Below are 20481 nucleotides of genomic sequence, written 5' to 3'. Positions count from 1 at the left end.
TCTAAATGCTAATGCTCAAATCCTGAATATCAAAATCAATTTTCAAAACAAAAAACCAGAACTCAAACATGAGAACAAAGTTTTATGAATTACCACCTACACCATAATGAAAACTTTAAAGGCCCTATTGATATACTTACCACCTACACCCTAATGAAAACTTTAAAGGCCCTATTACCACCTACATCCTAATGAAAACATTAAAGGCCTTTGCACTCAAATCCTGGCCATCAAGTCCCTTTTGAGAACAAGAAACCAGAAGTGAAACATGAGATCAACATAAATCGCAACTTACCTACTAAATCCTTAATAAAACAGTCAAGAATCCTCATGATCTCTGTCTGTTTTAGCATTTGCATATAAGTTTTGGATTTGATCATATAACTTATTTCTAGTATAGTTAAACATAAATCAATCAGAGTAAGCATAAGTTCCAATAAAGACACCAGATAATTTACATTCCAAAGCAATATGATATTGTTTTCTACAATATTCACGTTTACAAAAGATGAAAGGACATTAGCACGAATGCTGAAAATAATATAAAGCTTAAGTATATTTATTCTAGATGTAAAAGAATTCAACATCATAAACAAATTGTGTTGAAATGTGAAATTTATCATCAGCTGAAAATCAAGGACTGCATAGCACAGCTACAAAGGGTAACCAGAGTTGGTCTATGCTCCAAAGTTATTAAGTTCATCTTCTTCATTGATGGGTGGCTCTGCCTAGCATGTTAAAATTATTATATTTCTTGTAAATTAATTAATGCTAACCAGTGTGCTCCACATTATTCAATAGGTAAAACCAGCTAGGTGAAAATGAAATATATTAGATAATAGCCTTTCAATGTTTGCTTTGTTACCTAAGGCTATAATGTTGCCAGTCCATATTCTCACTGACAATTGCCCACAGTTTGCATAGGAAATCCTTAAGTACAACAGAATGATTTGTACTCCTCTGATTAATTTAGATATCACCAAATGAACTCAAATATTCTCTATTGTTCTGTTAAAAGTACATTTAAATTCATGTTACAAGCTGCTTTGTGCACAAAGCTGCAAAATTAACAATGAATGATACAAACATGCTTCCTGGAAAACAAAAAGAATGGACAACCATTTCTTATGTGAGCTGCAGCTTACATCCTTAAATCTCCATCTTCACAGCTTCTCCTTGCCATGGTTGTGACCCCTTTTCCTCTGACTTTGGTATAAATTCATGTTGGGATTTACATCCATCTACAGATGTAGGTGTAGCTGAACACTTAGGACTGAGAGACTTGTCCGAATTAGAGGACTCCTCTGCTGAATTCTTTGTTGGATAAGGTGCTTTTGTAATGACCCTGAAAGTAAGGAGCATAAAAAGGATAAGTTTATAAAGAAGCCAAACTTCAGACATCATAAGCACAAAAATGAGAATCACGCATGGCCAAATACCTTTCTTTGCGTTTCTCAAGAAATCGAGCAAGTGATGCTTTGCGAGCTTGAGGTACAGCTGGGATAAAAAAGATGTCAAATCAGATAGCTACCAAAACAGAATATTGTAAATCAACAATGTGCATCAGCTAGCATTCAAGAAATTGCTTCAAGAAATCCAAAATTGGTTAGTCAGTAATTTCTTACCTCTTGACATAATAGATGTTGATGTTGACCCTGACGCATTCACCTTTGGAGTTTCATGCTGATTGTTAGAACTAGCATTAGTTTGAATTACATCAGGATCTCTAGTGCTAGACAATATTGGAGTAGTAGATTGGCTAGTTTGACTTTGAACAGTAGTCTGCGACTTTGGCGGATTAGCTTGTGGATTTGTTGCAGGCAATGCATTTAATGGACTTGGGCCCAAAGAAGCGGCTTGCTTAACATGCCCGACAGTTGACAGTGACATTGAAATTGTTGAGCTTTGAGGTTGTAGAGTGGTTGTCTTTCCAGAACAAGAATTTCCATTCCCAGCCAAAAACATAATTGCTTGAGCCTGCAAACAACATCCACATTTGCCCACATGCTCTGAGTATGAGAAATTCTGTTCATCAGTTGTACTTGGAAAAAATTCCCATATACCAATGAAAACAAACATATGACAGAATAGGGAAATTGAAAAATGACAATGTCTACCTAATTGAATTGAATGATGACAATGTCTATCCAATCGAATTGAATGATAGCAATGTCTACCTAATGGAAAATGAACAATAAGAATGTTTCTCTAATCTCATTCCATAATATCTTTCTTTGTTACATAAACTCATAAAGACAGGAAAAATAATTGTATTAGACACCCTACTAATCCTCTGCCTTTTGAAGCCTAACTTTTAATATTACAATCAGCAATATTTAATAACATTTGCAATTTACTTTACATCATGCAAAATCCATGTTTCAAAAACCAAACACACCTTGTCTGCCGGAACATCATCATACACATTTACAGACCCAGCGTAGAATATTGTCAGTTGTGCACCTGCTGGCTTTTCAGGAACACTAGGAGCAGACCTTTAAAACAAAACCAAAAAACCCAAGTTATTTAATCAACAATACAAATGAGTTAAAACTCAATATATGTGAAATTAGAAAACTAATGTCTATGCAGGGATCAGATAGTTGGCCCCAGGATCTTAGAATTTGACAACAAAGAAGATCAAATTACCCTGGGATTGAGGTGCTGGCAGAGGCTCCAAGAATAGGCATGAAAGAATGTTGTCCTGCTAAGGGCATTCCATGAAATTGCTTTGACATGAGAGGAGATGGGGCTGTCGCTTGGTGTCCATTGAAGTATGCAGGGATTCCTGAATTAGAGACAGAGAGTGAATAGTTTGAACAGGGAAACATTCGACCCTCCTGAATGTTATAACCTTGAGCAGCCCGATCATCAACTGCCTGAGCTGAATACATAACACGGGAAACACTGAAAGGTCGACTCGGTGACCCATTTTGCCCAAAATGGTAGTTTCCAGACTCTGTAGCACTCCTTGCAACAGGATCAAGATTGAAGGTCTGTAAGAATTAAAAATAAAGTTAAAAGACAAAACCCTGCCTGATGTTTAGCCGGAAACAATAATATACAGCACGAGCAACATGCAAGATCCTGCCATGCTGCAACTTATAGATCTAATTATTCTAATCTAAATATCCAGCTCATAACCCATGTTACCAAATGGTTGACTGTAAACAGAAGTTTGAATGATGTAAAACTATTCACGAAACGGTGAAAGATCAAATCATTATCAAGAATTATTAAGGAATCTTAAATTTTATCAACTACTCATTCCTGACAGCTGCAGACTTCAAATTACATATCCTAAAGTATTTCTCGCAAGAATACAAATCTGCAGATTATGAGTGAGATGCATCCAAGTAGAAACTTTGGAACAATGAAAATTATTACCTGAGAAGCAGCTGTACTTCTGTTGTTTAAATCAAAAGCATCTACAGTTGATATAGGATGAAATCCGGAATTGGAAAGTGGTTCAAATGAGCTCTTCTTCGATCCTTCCTGCAAATTCTTGAAAGAAATGAACTGCTGCAGTGCAGCTGCTTTTTTTGAGTAAGGCCACTGCAAAGATATATTTGCCAGGGATACTGTAACAATGAAACTAAGGTTGTATTACTCTCAATTATAACATAAACAAATGAATTTGAACATGTAACAAAAAACAATTGTTTTAAATCCCAATTAAAGGCATAAATGTGGTACCAATCAAATATATTCATATGTCAATGCCACTAAATAGTCCACAGTCCACTTGTTTCATATGCAATTATAGCAGATTCTAATACCACAGCCGATCACAGCTACTAAGACATGTGAAACAATCTAATTGTATGCAACGTCCAAAGAGACAATTATTTAAACAGATCTGAAAATTCTTGGATCCAACTCATCTCTTACAGATCTCTTCATGACAATCGTAAGACCTTAACCATGAAATGCTAATCTCTACTTTCTACTCAAAGGAGAAAAATATTTACTCACATCTAGCCAAACATAAAAAATAGTCATTTAAGAATGGGTCAAAAAACCTCTATTGTCCCAAAAGCCTGCCAGTGTTCAAAAAGGACCTTTTAAAGTTAAAACCAAATTCATGGCTTCCGATCCCCAGATCCAATCCTACTTCATAACTGGGCACGGAACACCCTTCAAGCAGTCAGAAGAGCTTTTGGTAAACTGGGTCGATCGGTATGGAAGAAGTAAAAGGAAGCTTAGAATGATATCAAAAATTACAAGCAAAAACAAACCTTAAAAACATCTGTTAACATTGGTCACCGGGGACTGGACAACTAGTTAGCATTCTTTGCCATTCCTCTGAGGACATCGGCTTCCCAATATCACGAAGGGATGACCCACAGTAAATCTAACACTTGTAAAGCTGCAAGGTATGTTTTCATAACAAAACTGCATCAGAAGTATTTTATCAGGTTCATTCAGGAATGAATGGGTTGGAGATAAGCCACACTCAGACCAATGATAAACTGGTCACAAAGGGGTCAGTACCTCAGTTGGGAGAGCACTTCATAAATAAGTAGAAGGTCCTAGATTCTAGGCTTAGCTGGTCCATATAAGTTGTAGTTCAACATGTGCTATCACAGCCAGGCTAGGCGTCGGAAGCACCTGCAGTGTGGCTTAAGAAAGGCGTTGAAAATAAGCTACACCCCAATCAATGATGGACTTGCAATAAAAGAGCCAGTAGCTTCATTGGTAGAACACTCCAGCAACAAACTGAAGGTCCAAGGTTCTAGGTTTTAATCCTAGCTTAGCTGTAGCTCAACAGCATGATCATATGGTCATTTGACTACTAGAAGACTCTTTTGAGTTCCCAACCTTTTCTTTGGAGGAGATTGACTGACGCTTCAACCCGTTTATCTTTCGGTAAATTTCTTTATAATTTTATCAGATGAGACAAAATTTCTCCTTTCTGCTAAAGCAATAATAACTAGCTTATTCTTATCAATATATCCCTCTTAGGTTCAATTGTTATACATTCTGCAATAACCCCCACAGGTTTGACAATATCCACCAAGCAAAATTTAATCCCGATCAAGATCATGGGTTGTTGAAAGCCATAAGAGTTATTCTGGCTTGCTTGCCAAGGAAGCAAGGACCTTAGACTTCGTTAACAGGGCAGGCGGCTAAATATAATCATTATATCAATTGTATTGAAGGAACCTGTGAAATACAAACTCGATAAGGAAAAATACAGATATCCCACATAAGATCAATAACAGGAATGATAAAGAAAACCCAATAAAGATTTTGCACGAACACTGCAAAAACTCTCTTATTTTTTGAGCCCAATGAGATCTTGTTGGTGGCTAGGATTTACAGAACACAGAGATTTCAGCTTCCTCAGAAAAAGTGCAGATCAGTTTTCACCTAGTGCCTAATAACCCAAGCCCTCTTTAGCTACAAATAGACACTATCATGGCCCGAGCGCATTCAAGTATCAATACTCGCAATCAACAGAAGACCTTAATTACAATACAAGTCCTGGTAGAAAGAATTGATCAATTACTACCAGACAATCAAAAGACAGGACAAGGGAACCAAGAGTGAAGAAAAAGTTTAAGTAAAAAATCCAATTAACTCACCATTTTCTTTGTAATGGGCCTTAGACCCATCTCTTTGGGATTCTATCTGAGCTTGTGAGTCCCCACTAGGATTGTTTCTGGCATGATTCAAACCCAAAAAGTCCCTTGCAACGACTGATTCCCTTTCCATGGCAGATTTATCGGTGACTGTACCAACTTCCTTCTTCATAGACAAGTGGGTATCTCTATCATGTATTCCCCTGCTCTCAATACCCTTCAATCTGGAAACACAGAGACAGGAAAGTGAGCACAGAATAATGAAGTCTCTTGCTTAACTAGCAGTCAATTTAACTCCAATAATGATGCATAGAACGCTCAAAACCAGCAAAATTCTTATCCATTACTTAAACATACCCCACCCCGTCGGATGCGCATGTGACCTTTCGCAATCTATGGCAGGTCTGTATGACCGGACAAGCCAGTTTTTGGCACGTGCGTCAATTTGAGTATCTAGGCAAAGCTGCCAGTCAAAAGGGAGCTCCAGACATGGTATTTTTTATATCGACTCAAGATCGAATTACGACCGTCCGATCCGGAAAAGTTGTCCGTGATTTAGCGCCATGTGATTGGATTCTTCCCAATTTACTTGTTTTAATTTACGGGCGCTGCACTTTTTTAAGGAATAAAAGTTTTACCTTTTTTTTTAATATTAAATTCAAGTCCAGCTAATTATATTCTTCTTAAATCTATTATTAATTTGAAAGTCACGGAATTCCACCACGCAAATAATAAATAAAATAAATACTGGATGAGCACTCGTTAGTTAAAAACACGAGCGCAATAAATTTAAATTGTTCTTTTTGTTGCGATATTTTTTGTCAAAATGATTACAACCTGGTCTTAAATTCAGGTTTTTTTTGTCATAAAATATAATCAAACCTCTAGGATTGGAGAGATTTTCTTCATATGGCCAATAATTTCTAGAGGATCATATATTTATAATTTATTTATGTGGTTAGACTTTATTTTTCGTCTTTGTTTTGGATTTGGTTCATAAAAATTTGTTTAAAAGTAGAGTAGCCTGTCAAATTCAGGTCCTATTCGCAATCCTTTTCTTTGAGGTTGATTTAGATGTGGGTGGATGGTGGTCTTTAGATATGACAATTAGTTTTTTAAAGATAAAGTTGTTTTCAACGGTTTAGAAGATAATAATTAAAACATAGCTATCCAGGTTACAAATAAGAGTATTGGAAAGAAACAACATTGTTAAGATATCATTAGAAACAAATCATTCTTCAATTATGGGTGTAGGGTAATCTATGCCCAACTTAAATGTCATCATTTGCATTGTATTGCATTTTATAGATGTAGTGTAGAGTACTACTATTAATTTTGTTTTCATCATGAAATATGGAACTAGTAGTTACCATTAAGGGCATGTTTGCAATGATGGTATTGATACACCTAACAAGGCCATCTTGAGTGTTTTAAAGGTTGGAGATCTACTTTTGAAACTATTGCATCTATCTCACTAGCTAGTGACTAGCTTTAAAGATATCTTTTAGAAGGTTTGAAAAAATTAGCATTAAAGTAAACCCTCTAAGTGATAATTTGAGTACTTTAACACAACAATACAACATTCTTCCAAAACATAATTGATTATAACTTGCTTGATTGATTCACAAATAGCATTCACAACAATGTCAAATCCCAGTAGAACAACTTTTAGATTAATGGTCGACCAAATATGGTTGTTAAATTCTTAAAAATGGCACACCAATGGAAACAAACAAATGTATAAACCTATAAGAAGTGCTTAAAATGCTCGCGAAAGAGTGCAAAACAACCATTAGAAACACTATAAATGAAGGAACTTGAATCTCTTGTCAACCGATATTTAAAATGCGAAAGTATTTGGATTACAAGTGGAAAATCAACTTGAACTATAAGGTGTCACTAAAGCATCAATTTCATTTGACATTAAGATATGAGACATGGAGAAGCTTAGGCAAAAGTTAAATATAATGAACTTAGGAGCCTTTCCTCTCAACACTTCTTCATCTTTCCCCTCAAACAAAATTAAATATAATCAAAATATTACACCAACCAGAGGAAGTGGAGAATTTGAGGTCATGTCTTAAAAAGGGCCTTTCCCATTCAAAAACTTAGAGACAAATCACAAACCCTAATTTGGATACAATTCAGGGGAAACAAAAGTAGGAAGGTAAAGAGAACAATGGAAGAAAGAAATGGAATATCAAATGGTAAAAAAAGGTGGGAGGTCACTTGGGGTTAAAGAGAGGTAGAAGAATATGGATAATGGAAGGAAACAAGTAAAAATTGGGTAGAACCTTATGGGAAATAGAAATAAGAAAGGAAAAACACAATGCAATGGAAGGAGGAAAGAGAAGGGCTCCACAAAAGTTGGGCTAATGCTCCAAAATGTATGCAAAGTGACACTCTATGGCTCCAAAATTGTAATACCCCTTTTAAAAAGATTATATCAAATCTAAAAATTATATCCCTTACATATGATAATACCTGATCTAAAAATTCTCTTTAAACCCTTTAGAATCAATCTTTACCAAATTGTCTAAAATTACTCGAAGATTGCTAAGCAAATAGTTGAACATACAAACCTAGAATGCAAATAACTTCACAATGTTGAAATGTGGCGATGATCAGCAAAGTATTGTACACTCAGCACGTATCCTCGCCGGGGTCCGGGGTCAGGCCGGGCCCCGAGCAAGGGTTCGAGGGCGACAACCCCTGAGAAAAGCGGGGGTTTCGGGGCGGGAGCTCCCGAGAAAAAAAAAAAATTTGTCGTTTTTCGTTGATGAAAACCGACATTGTAATAAAACCCTAAAAAGGCCAACTTTGTTTGTTGCCCTAAAAACGCATGTTATAAGCGGCTGGGATGCTTAAGGCATTGTAAGGTTGATGTATTGTTTTTGCTGGATAATAAGAAAGATTGGACGACTGTGTATGGTGGACGTAACCCATTCTGGGTGAACCACGTTAAATCTCTGTGTTATTCGTGTTCTATTTTATTTCTTTATCTTTTGTATTTAAATCTGCATATAATTATTACTTCATATTTGCTTCGGATCTGCTTGAAACCCTAACAATTGGTATCAGAGCGAGGTTTTTTTTGTAAATTGGCAGGACTTTTAGATTTGAGTGGGAGCAATGGAGGATTCCAAATTCAAGGTCGAAAATTTTAACAGCCAGAATTATCAGTTATGGAAAATGCAGATGGAGGATTACCTGTATCAAAAGGATTTGTGGTGGCCATTGGAAGGAAAGGCAAAAAAAGTGACCACAATGTCAGATGAAGAGTGGGACATTTTAGATAGAAAGGCACTGGGATCCATTCGATTGTGCTTTGCACCGTCTGTAGCATTCAATATAACAGAAGCAAAAATAACTATAGATTTGATGGCGACATTGACTAAGTTGTATGAGAAACCCTTGGCTTCGAATAAGGTATTTCTTATGAAGCGTCTGTTTAATTTGAAAATGAGTGAGGGGGATCTGTAGCGGAGCACTTAAATGAATTTAATACAATTACCAGTCAATTGTCTTCGGTAAAAATTACTTTTGCAGAAGAGGTTAGGGCTCTCTTGATTTTATGCTCTTTGCTAGAAAGCTGGAATAGCTTGGTTATGGCTGTAAGTAACTCTGTCTCTGGTAAAAATACTTTGGTATTTGATGATATTGTTGGTGTTATCCTAAGCGAGGAAATGTGAAGGAAAAGCACAGGTGAGACTCCAACATCATCGGGTAGTGTTTTGAATGTGGAGAACACAGGAAGATCAAAGGAAAGAGGAAAAGGCCCTGGGAATGAGAAGTCACGAGGGAAGTCAAAGAAAGGACACTCTCAATCTAGAGGAAAGAAAGATTGATGGTACTGTGGAAAGCCTGGTCATCTAAAGAAAGACTGTTGGTCTCGGAAAAACAAAGAAGGAGACACAAATGAAAATGACAGTAAAGAAGCTAATATTGCAAGTAATAATTTACAAGATGCTTTAATCTTATGTTTGGATAATGTTAATGATTCCTAGGTAATAGATTATGGGGCTTCATTTCATGCTACACCCCATAGAAAATATTTTCTAGATTATGTTCAAGGTGATTTTGGACAGGTATATTTGGGTGATGATGAGCCCTGTCAAATTGTTGGAAAAGGAAAGATAAAGATCAAGTTGCAGAATGGAAATGACTGGTTTCTGCAGGAGGTAAGACATGTTCCTAATTTAAGAAGAAATTTAATTTCTGTAGAGCAACTAGGTAGTGAAGGTTGCATAGCTACCCTCTCAGACAGTATGTCGAAGGTCACCAAAGGATCATTAGTAATAGCTAAAGGTGCGAAGGTAGGCACATTATATCTATGTGCAGGTAACACTTACTCTACCCCAGCTGCTACAGATAAAGTTACTGCAGGGACAACAACAATAAATGTTGCAAGAACAGATTCGATAATGTGGCACCATAGGATTGGGCACATGAGTGAGAAAGGGATGAAAACCCTTCACTCCAAAAATCTATTGCCAAGACTAAAGAAGATTGATTTAGAGTTCTGTGAAAACTGTGTTTATGGTAAACAGAAAAGAGTTAGATTTCTCAAGGTTGGGAAAGAGAAGAAGAGTGAGAAGTTAGAGCTTGTACATTCGGATGTATGGGGACCAGCTCAGGTATCATCTCTTGGTGGCTCTTGTTATTATGTTATTTTTATTGATGACTCAACCAGAAAAACATGGGTATATTTCCTAAAACAAAAATTAGATGTTTTTCAAACTTTTAAGAAATGGAAAGCTTTGGTTGAGAACGAGACAGAAAAAAAGTTGAAGTGTCTCAGATCGGATAATGGAGGTGAGTATTGCAGCAAAGCATTTGAAGATTACTGCTCCTTAAATGGGTTTCGAAAGCAGAAGACAGTTCCAGGAACTCCACAAGAAAATGGTGTGTCAGAGAGAATGAATAGGACTATCATGGAACGCGCGAGGAGTATGAGATTGCATGCTAGATTGCCCTTACATTTTTGGGCAGATACTATACATACTGTTGTCTATTTGATAAATAGAGGACCTTCAACCCCTTTGAATGGTGGTATTCCAAAGGAGGCATGGACTGGTAAAAAGGTAAATTATTGTTTTCTAAAAACTTTTGGTTGCGAAGCTTTTGTCCATGTTGATAAAGAAAACAAAACCAAACTTGACGCTGAATCTCAGAAATGTACCTTCATTGGATATGGGATAGATGAATATGGCTACCGGTTATGGGATTTTGAAAATAAGAAAATAATTAAAAGTAGAGATGTTATATTCAATGAGAAGGTTATGTATAAAGAACAGATGCAGGAAAAGAAGCATGAACAAGCCAAACAAGAATATGTGGTGTTGGATGAGATTCCTGAAAATGAAATGCCACAGGTACCTAATGCTCAGCAACAACAGATTGTCCCACAAACTTCTGTAAGTGGTAGACGTTCTACAAGGACAAGTAGACCCCCTGAAAGATTAAGGACAAGTAGACCCCCTGAAAGATTTTCTCTTTCTTTGTATTCTATTTTATTAATGGATTTTGGTGAACCAAAAGAATATGAAGAAGCAATGCAGGTAGATGCCAAACAACAGTGGGAGGTAGGCATGAAAGAGGAGATAGACTCCTTGATGAAAAATAAGACTTGGGACTTAGTCCCTTTACTTGCAGAAAAAAGAGCCTTGCCTAACAAATGGGTTTATCGGCTGAAGGAGGAGGAAGGAGGTCAGAAAATATATAAGGCCAGACTTGTGGTAAAAGGTTTTGCACAGAAAAAGGGTATAGATTATGATGAAATATTTTCTCTAGTTGTAAAAACGACTTCAATTAGAACTGTACTTAGTTTTGTGGCTGCAGATGATTTACATCTTGAACAATTAGATGTCAAAATAGCTTTTCTCCATGGAGATTTGGAGGAGGAAATTTACATGTTGCAACCACAGGGATATGAGGTCAAAGGTAAGGAGAACTTGGTGTGCAGGTTGAAGAAAAGTCTATATGGCCTAAAGCAAGCACCCCGACAATGGTATTTAAAATTTGATAGTTTCATGGCTGAACACAGTTATCATAAATGTCATTCTGATCATTGTGTATATTTTAAGAGATTTGATAATGACAATTATATTATCATATTGCTTTATGTTGATGACATGATTGTTGCTGGGTCTAACATGCAACATATAAATGATCTTAAACATAAATTAGCTAGGTCATTTGCTATGAAGGATTTGGGTGCAGCTAAGCAAATTCTCGGTATGAGGATTACACGGGACAAGAAAAATAGAACCTTGAATTTGTCCCAAAGTGAGTATATAAAGAAGGTGTTGAAAAGATTTAACATGCAGGATGCAAAAGCAGTTAGTACACCTTTGGTTAGTCATTTCAAATTGACTAAGGAGATGTGCCCAAAGGCACAGGAAGAGGTTAATAAAATGTCTAACATCTTGTATTCATCAGTTGTTGGCAGTCTGATGTATGCAATGGTATGCACAAGGCCAGATATTGCACATGTAGTGGGAGTTGTGAGCAGGTTTATGGGTAATCCGGGTATGGAACATTGGAATGCTGTGAAATGGATTCTTCGGTATTTGAAAGGAACTACTACGAAGGCATTATGTTTCAAAGGATCTAATGCTGCTCTGAGTGGATTTGTTGACTCTGATCTGGTAGGTGATATTGATTCATGGAGGAGTACTACAGGGTATGTTTTTACTATAGGGGGAACTGCAATCAGTTGGATTTATAGGCTACAAAAGGTTGTTGCACTTTCAACCATTGAAGCTGAGTATGTTGCTGCTACAGAAGCCAGCAAGGAGATGATTTGGTTGCAATGTTTTCTGGAGGAATTGGGTCAGACACGAGAGGATAGCCCATTGTATACTGATAGCCAGAGTGTCATCCATCTTGCGAAGAACTCTGCTTTTCATTCAAGGACAAAGCACATTCAGCTCAGGTACCACTTCATCTGGACTATTTTGGAGGAGGGTCAGTTATGGCTTGAGAAGATTCACACAAGTGAGAATCCTGTCGATATGTTCACGAAGGCAGTTCCACAGGAGAAGCTAATTTCTTCATCAGTTTCTGTTGGTCTTCTTGATTGATAATTGTGGAATTTATACCAGTTGAGTCCTAGTGTTTTATCCAGCGGATGTTGCATAAACAGTGGTGTCATGTAGTATCAGTCTCCAAGTGGGAGATTGTTCAGTGTGGAGCCTGATCAGTCTCCAAGTGGGAGATTGTTGAAATGTGGTGACTGATCAGCAAAGTATTGTACACTCAACATGTATCCTCGCCGGGGTCCGAGGTCGGGCCGAGCCTCGGGTAGGGGTTCGGGGGCGGCAGCCCCCAAGAAAAGCGGGGGTTCAAGGACGAGAGCCCTCGAGAAATTTTTTTTTGCCATTTTTTCATTGATGAAAACCGACATTGTAATAAAACCCTAAAAAGGTCGACTTTGTTTGTTGCCCTAAAAATGCATGTTATAAGCGGTTGGGATGCTTAAGGCATTGTAAGGTTGATGTACTGTTTTTGCTGGATAATAAGAAAGATTGGATGACTGTGTATGGTGGACGTAACCCATTATGGGTGAACCACATTAAATCTTTGTGTTATCTGTGTCTTGTTTTATTTCTTTATCTTTTGTATTTAAATCTGCATATAATTGTTAGTTCATATTTGCTTCGGATCTGCTTGAAACCCTAACATTAAGATGAGACTCAAAATATTCATAAGATTGGTGGGATTTTGGTATAAGAAGGAGAGGAATAGTTTGGTGATAAGGAGGTGGTATAGAAATAATTTATAGCAACAAGCTAAGAGAGTTAGGGAACAATTGGATGTTTTGGAGTTAGGGAACAATTGGATGTTTTGGGAGACACAAAATGATCTAGTTAACTTGGTTTATTCATTGATATTATTTCTAGATTTTGATGAAGTGTACCAATGAAAGTGGTGGCCAGTAAAATTACCTAAAATAAGGTCCTAAAAACACAAGGAATTACATTAGAGGATCTAAGAGCTAAATTCCTCTTAAGATAATTTAAAAAAATTAAGCCAACTTTGTCCCTTGAAGTGTTTCTTAATGATAGAATCACCCATAAGAATCTATACAATATTAGGGAGATGAGGAAACATCCAATTGAATAAACAAGTGTAGTCCTAATAGTTGATGGGGTCATATAGATTGAATAGAATCCCATAGTCTCCTAGTAAAAAACACTATGCACCACATGGAATAGTGGGTGGTATCTTCACCCATTCAGATAATGTCCTTGTCTAGACACAAGGCTAAACCAAGTACTACACTCCTACTACCTTATTCATGGGAGGTCCACATCAAGTGTATTTCTTTAGACACAATTTGAAGGGCTCACTAAAAATTGGTTCCGCCAACCTTAACTTATGGAAGAAACATCAAATTAGTTTTTTGGTGAATAAAGTTTCTTTTCAACCTAACACTTATGAGTTAAGAAATAAAACACCCTCATAATTCAAGAAGGCATGGTGTAGTTAATGAGGAGTGTTGACTAAGTTTAGTCTAAGGGTGATAGCCGATAACTAATTAGATAAGGTAATAAGTTGGTCATATTATAAGTTATTAAGACAATTGGAGGAAGAGTGCGAGAAATCACAAAGTGAAGGAGAAGGAAGTGAGGATATGAGATAAGAGTGTTGAGAAACAAGGTGAAAACATTGTGATGATATCTTCTACAAAGTGTATGAAAACCTAAATATATTTCTTTATCTAGGATTGCCATATATTACGAAGATGTGTAAACCAACAATAATAATAAAATTAAAAAAGCCATATAAACATAGGATTTGTTGGAGTAAATATTAATTATTTACTCATCCTAAGTGCATTAGTATTTGTTATTGGGTAGTTGGGAGTGGTTATACCTACTCTCCTTTGTGATTGGGACACATGTCCTTATCCCATGTTCTCCTACCTACCACCTTGGCCTTTATAAGCATGAGCTTTGTATATTTGTACTCACCTAAATACATTTTCTTTTATGGTGAAATAGTATTCTTTTGTGTTTCTTCTCTCATGTGTGCAAGTGTGTTTGTCAATTAGGTTGTTGGGTTGGTGGAAAGACCTACAAGATTTAGGTAGAAAAACTCTAGTTGGCACAAGTTTTCACAATCCATGAAGTTATAGAAAATATTATTTTTGGATTTAACTATGTATATTTGGATTTACACGAAGAAACACTTTCAAGAAAAAAACTCCATCAAAGAAAAAGTATGAGTATGTATTAAGCTTCAATGTACATGGTATAATGTCAAGATACTTGTCAGTTCTCCAACCTTCTTTTAGAAGTTCCTAAGAGGTTGTGTATCACTATGCTCAAAATTATTGAGAGGATGGGCCAACAAATGAGAGATAGTCATATATCTTTTGAACTTTAGGCTCTACAAAACCTTGGGGGCAGCCCTATCAAAATTTATTGGATTTTATATGAAATGCAACTGGCTTATCATAGAGAAAAGTAGATAAAATAATTTGCATAGAAGGAAATGATTCTTGAAATATTACACATTCAAATGCATTCCTTATACACTTAATGCTTAGGCATGAACTTGTAAAAATAAAATAAAAATTAAAGTACACATTAAATTAATTTCATTCTTTATAAGAGTGCGTTGGGAGGTTTCCTACAAATTGCTTGATGCTTATTCAGGGGAATGTAGTGTGACCAAGTATTTCCAACACCTTGCATTGACAACAACATATTCTTGTAATGGAAGAGCACTTCTAAAACTTGGTGATTTTAAACGAGGTTTAGGAGAGAATATTTTATAGTCTTGCATAGTTATTTTCTCCATAGTTACCAACTATTTTGTTTGTTCTTCCTTAGTAGCAATCTCTTTTGCAATTTGTTCCTCATGTTGTCTTCTTTGTGCCTCCATCTCTCATTGTTGAATATGAGCTTGGCAAGAAATCTCCCCTATTGCTAATTACACTCATGATCTCTATTAGCATCATCTAATTGCTTTTACAAATTTAACTTCATATCTTTAATGCTCATGTTATCAACTTGCTAAGTAGGATACTAGGAAGGTTGAGCAAGGGTGAGTGGGTGGTAATCATTAGGAAAATATTGATAACTTATTGTCGCTATGTTATTTGGTATGGTATTTTCAATTTACAAATATAAAGGCCAACAAATATGAACTTCATAGTCTTCAAAGGAGTCAAAGTAGGATAGTTAGTTCTCAAGTGCCCAAGTGAGATCAAACAATCAACGCAAGGCAAGGAATTGTAATCTATTATTTAGTGGTCACATGTCTTAGATTCTCTCTAATGTTGGATTGAGAAATTCGAGACCTAGATTATTTGATTTTGAGTTATTTCTAGCTTTTGAGCTCAAGATTGTAACTCACTCTTCAAGAAAAACATTGTAAAGACTTGATTTCAAGAAATAGTTAGATTTGTGTGCAATTTTGATACCTTTTTATCAATAAAACAAGTATTTTTCCTTTTAAAACCTTCATATTATATGGAATTATGAATGATTGATGTGATTTTGAGATATAACATGAGTGTTCCTTGATAAGCACCTTCATTGCATAAATACACATGTTATGCAAGTCAAAGTTCATGTCAGCAGTTTATACAACTCTTAGTTGTGAAAGATTTGATTTCCTCGTGAAATTATTGAAAACTCCATCATTCAGGATATGAATCCTTGATGCATAAATATGCCAAAATGTGATTTATGCATAGCTTATCTTGCTTATTGAACAAATTGTATATGTCAAAAACAAATATAGGTCATAAAACATTTTGCATATCACATCCTCCTAGAATTTATAGTTATTTATATGTTAAGTTTTTATCCTTTTAATGATAAATAATAATAGGATAGATTAGTTTAGGTGAAACACCAAGGGAATTAACCCTCTAGAGACTCACTTCAATTTATAGACATAGGCACAATCTTTGGAGTGCTTCCATGGTATCAAATATAGAGAGGGTTAATAATTTACTCTCTCAAGGGTGCATTTAGATTCGATAACAATCCTCATTTTAACTTCTATATCTACATCTTTTATGTTTGGCCTTTTAATAATGTAATGTGTTATATTTTTTTTCACACAGCTTCTACACATTTTACTTTTATCTATAACGCTTGTCATTATCTTCCCCAATTGCAGGGAAATATATTAATGACACTTTTTGCTCATCTTTAGAGACTTACTTGTTGTCTTACCATGGTCATTTCTTAGCACTATCTTTCTCTAGTATTCTTTCCCATTCACTTTAAAATATGACATTTTTGGCATTACTAAATTATGACCTCTTCATGGTGTACCTATTTACCTACATGATACTATCTTACATACCATGATTATGTTATCTTACATAAACCACAATTATATAATACATACCTAAATCATTTGCACATGTTCATGTTTGGTATGTTGCATATTATTATTTATCCCTAAACTTGTTGGTAATCTTGGGGGTACCTCATAATCTTTAATGGTCACATCTTTATATCTTATGCAATGATTTTACATAATGACAAATGTTACACTAGATTACATATTTATTGAGCTTGCATGATCACACTATTTTACTTATTACTTGTTACCTCTCTTTGAATTCACCACATTACTTTATATGCAACTAATTTGAGGGTGAGATAACATATCACAAAAGCTTTTCATGATTATGGTTATGGTTGCTCTCCTAGGGTCCTATACATCACACACATTGTTATCATGGCTCATTAGGGGTCATAAATGAATCTTTGTTATGGTTGGAATGATTTTCCATAAATTAGGATACAACATCTTTTCTCATTATGAACATGGTTTTGGTGGTCTAATTAGGTATCCTACACAATTTTGTTTGCTAGTTATAATGGTTTGTGAAGAACCTTGCACCTATCTCTCATCTCTTTGGGTCACATAACCTTCTCATGAATTATACACCTCTTTAATTTAAATGCCTTAGTTATGTTGGAATTTTTGATGATTAATGTGGTGATTGTCATTGATGGACACACACTTGATTTGAGATCACTTTTTGTATGTATAAGTTAAAGCTCAACCGATATGTGTTCCAACCGGTATGATGTATTATAGTCGTTAGACTATTGGTGTTTTGCAGAAAGTGTTTACTGATCTGAAGCAGTATGAAGACCCCAAGCGGTTTGAGGATCTCAAGCGGTACGAAGGAACGAAGCGGCACAACTCATATTTCCCATTCTTCATTTTGTCAAATCAGCAACCTATATTTTGCTTTAACCGGTATTTTGTATGAACTGGTAATACTCTATGATGAGTTACCAACTGGCATTTTGTAATGAGTTACCATCCACCGATTGTTTGGCGGTGCCGACACTTTAAAGGTTCTTTTTGTGTCATGTTACAGAATATGTCTAGATGCATTGAACCTAGGAAATTGTAATGTAATCCTATTGGACCGACATGAAATCAGATTCCTTTATAAGGACATCATGTCTAGGGTTTTAGGTAGTTGCTAGGGTTTAGGGTGGTTGAAGAGTTTTTGTAAGTGCGATCATAGAAGAGAAGTTCAGGTCTGTGAGAGAAAGTAGAGTGTGAATGTGTTGAAGACTGAAGTAATGCTGGAATGCATTAGGAATGAGCTATCAAGGATCTAACCAAGCAATCTGTGCTATTTTCTAGATCACTCACTTGTTGATTACTCGCATCTTCAACAAGTCTGAAGCCCTTAACCGGGTAGGCCCAAAAGCCTTTTGTAAATCCTCTAACAAGGTGGTTCACATCTGTGGATCTAAAATCCTCTAGCAAGGTAGTCTTTAATCAGACTTATCTCCTAACAGAGATTGAGATTCCTAACAGGATCTGTTCTGGTAAAGAACATTGTATGACCTTAACCGGTTTGGTTCCTATTCTATAGATAGTTACTTGTGAGTTTCATCTCACCGTGGTTTTTCCCATTTGGGTTTCCATGTCAAAATCTCTTGTGTTATGGTGTTTGTGCTTCTGTGGGTGAATGCATTATTTTCTATTTGGTTTGCATGTGTGCTAACCTGTTTGTCTGCTAAACTGTTTTACCGGTTTACTGGTAGTCTAGTAAAGTGTTTAAGTACAGTAATTTTTGGCATACTAATTCACCCCCCCCTCTTAGTATTCATCAATTGGTATTAGAGCCAACCTTTCTATAAGTCTAACCACTTGGAAAGAGATATGGGGGAATACACTATGAGGGAACTTACTCATCGGCTCACTCAGTCTAAGCAAGCCTATGATGATCTTATGGTCAAATATAAGGCCTCTCAAGCAAAAAGGAGAGAACATGCTGAAAAACTGATGGAGCTATCTGAAAATAGTTCTTCTGATGAAGCGGACATGGAAGCCCTAATTCAAGAAGTAGAAAAGATGAATGAATCCAATTCCAACCTGAGAAAAGAGTTGGAAGGACTGACTATTCGAATGTACCAAGAGCTTGAGAACCAGAGGAAAGTTGAAGATCTGGTAAAAGACAAAGGTCATGAAATCTCCAAGCTGAAGCAAGAGATCAGTACCCTAACTGCTCAACTCCATGCGAGCAAAGTGGAAAAGGAAGACATGCAAGGAGAACTAAACATAGCCATCACTGAGAATGCAAACTTGATGGAAACAAATGCTGCTATTTCCAAAGAACTCTCTGAGTCAAAGGAAATACTTGCTAAGTTCAACAAGAGTACTGTTAAGCTAGAGAAAAAGCTTTAATCAGCCAAACCTGTCAAGAATATTGATGGACTTGGTTATTCCGGTCATGAGCAAGGTGAGACCTTTGGTACAAGTGCTGAAGCATTGAAGAAGCAACCAACATTCAAAGGTAAAGGTAAGCAAAAGTTCAAACCTGTTTGTTTTAACTGTCTTAAAGAAGGACATACTACCAATGTATGTAGGAGCAAAGCCTACAATAATTTTCCTTACTTTATAAACAATGTACCTAGATCCAATAAGTTCAATGGTAATTGTTATGCATGCAACAAGTTTGGGCATAAAGCATCTAAATGCAGGTATGTTATGAACAACACTGGAAGATATCCTCAGAGGACTCAAGGAGTTGGTCCGGAACCTTTTGTGAACCGGAATCACAACCAGTTTAATACCTTTAATCATCAATCAAGAAGCGGTGGCTATCAAGCGGCAACCGGATGGAGAGCAAACTGTTTGATTTGTCATTGTCATGGTCACATTGCTGCAACATGCAGAAGGAAGAACGATAACATGAATAATGGACCTTGGAGAGCACCTAGAATGGTCTGCTATCATTACAACAAACCAGGTCACATTGCCAGATTCTGCAGAACAAGAAAGAACATATCGGATGACATACCAGTCACTCTGGAAGGAAAGATTGATATTGACACTATTCAAGCAGATATGAACAAAACCTGGAAAAAGAAACCAGGAGTGTTGCAAGAAGAACCGGTTTCTGCACCTAGTGTGGAAATCACAGAACCGACAAACTAAGCATGAGAAAAGCTTAGGGGGAGCAAACGGCGAAATACTTCGAACCCCCAGTTTACACCGGTAAAAGACCTTAATCGGTATAAGATACCTGTCAGTCGGCAGAAGACCGGAAATGGTAAAAGGCAAATTAGGGTTTACACCCTAATATTGGAGCATTTATTATGGTAGGTGGAGAACCTGTTTAAAAGGAATTTTCAAATCATTTCTCACTTATCATTTTTCGAGCGAAGGAAAGCGATTTACACTACGAATCAAAGAATTTATCAAATTCCTGAAGGAGAATCTAAAGCTATCATCTGTTGAGGGAGTGAAGAACGCAAAGCGGTATTTTTGCAACCGAAGGAGTGTGAAGCGAAGTTCAAATTGCGAAGCCCTAAATTTCATTTTGCGAAGGTATTTCTCATAATTCTTCGTTTATCATGGCTTCCGCATCTCATGATAGTTCTAGTGC

At 36.3% G+C, this 20481-nt stretch overlaps 1 protein-coding gene across 1 annotated transcript; it reads right to left on the bottom strand.

The window, feature by feature from the left end:
* Positions 1–812: 812 nt before the first annotated feature.
* LOC131044280 (protein TIFY 6B) lies at positions 813–5911 on the bottom strand. Its single transcript, XM_057977570.2, has 7 exons — positions 5589–5911; positions 3388–3581; positions 2650–2996; positions 2399–2495; positions 1626–1977; positions 1440–1497; positions 813–1345 (listed from the first exon to the last, which is right to left on the bottom strand). The coding sequence occupies exons 1-7, from the start codon at positions 5755–5757 to the stop codon at positions 1150–1152; spliced, it is 1413 nt and encodes a 470-aa protein (XP_057833553.1). The 5' UTR covers positions 5758–5911; the 3' UTR covers positions 813–1149.
* Between the last annotated feature and the right edge of the window lie 14570 nt (positions 5912–20481).

The sequence above is a fragment of the Cryptomeria japonica genome, chromosome 10, assembly GCF_030272615.1.
Source record: "Cryptomeria japonica chromosome 10, Sugi_1.0, whole genome shotgun sequence".
Lineage (NCBI taxonomy): Eukaryota > Viridiplantae > Streptophyta > Pinopsida > Cupressales > Cupressaceae > Cryptomeria > Cryptomeria japonica.
Note: the sequence above shows the minus strand (reverse complement) of the source record. Positions and strands in the feature narration are given on the sequence as shown.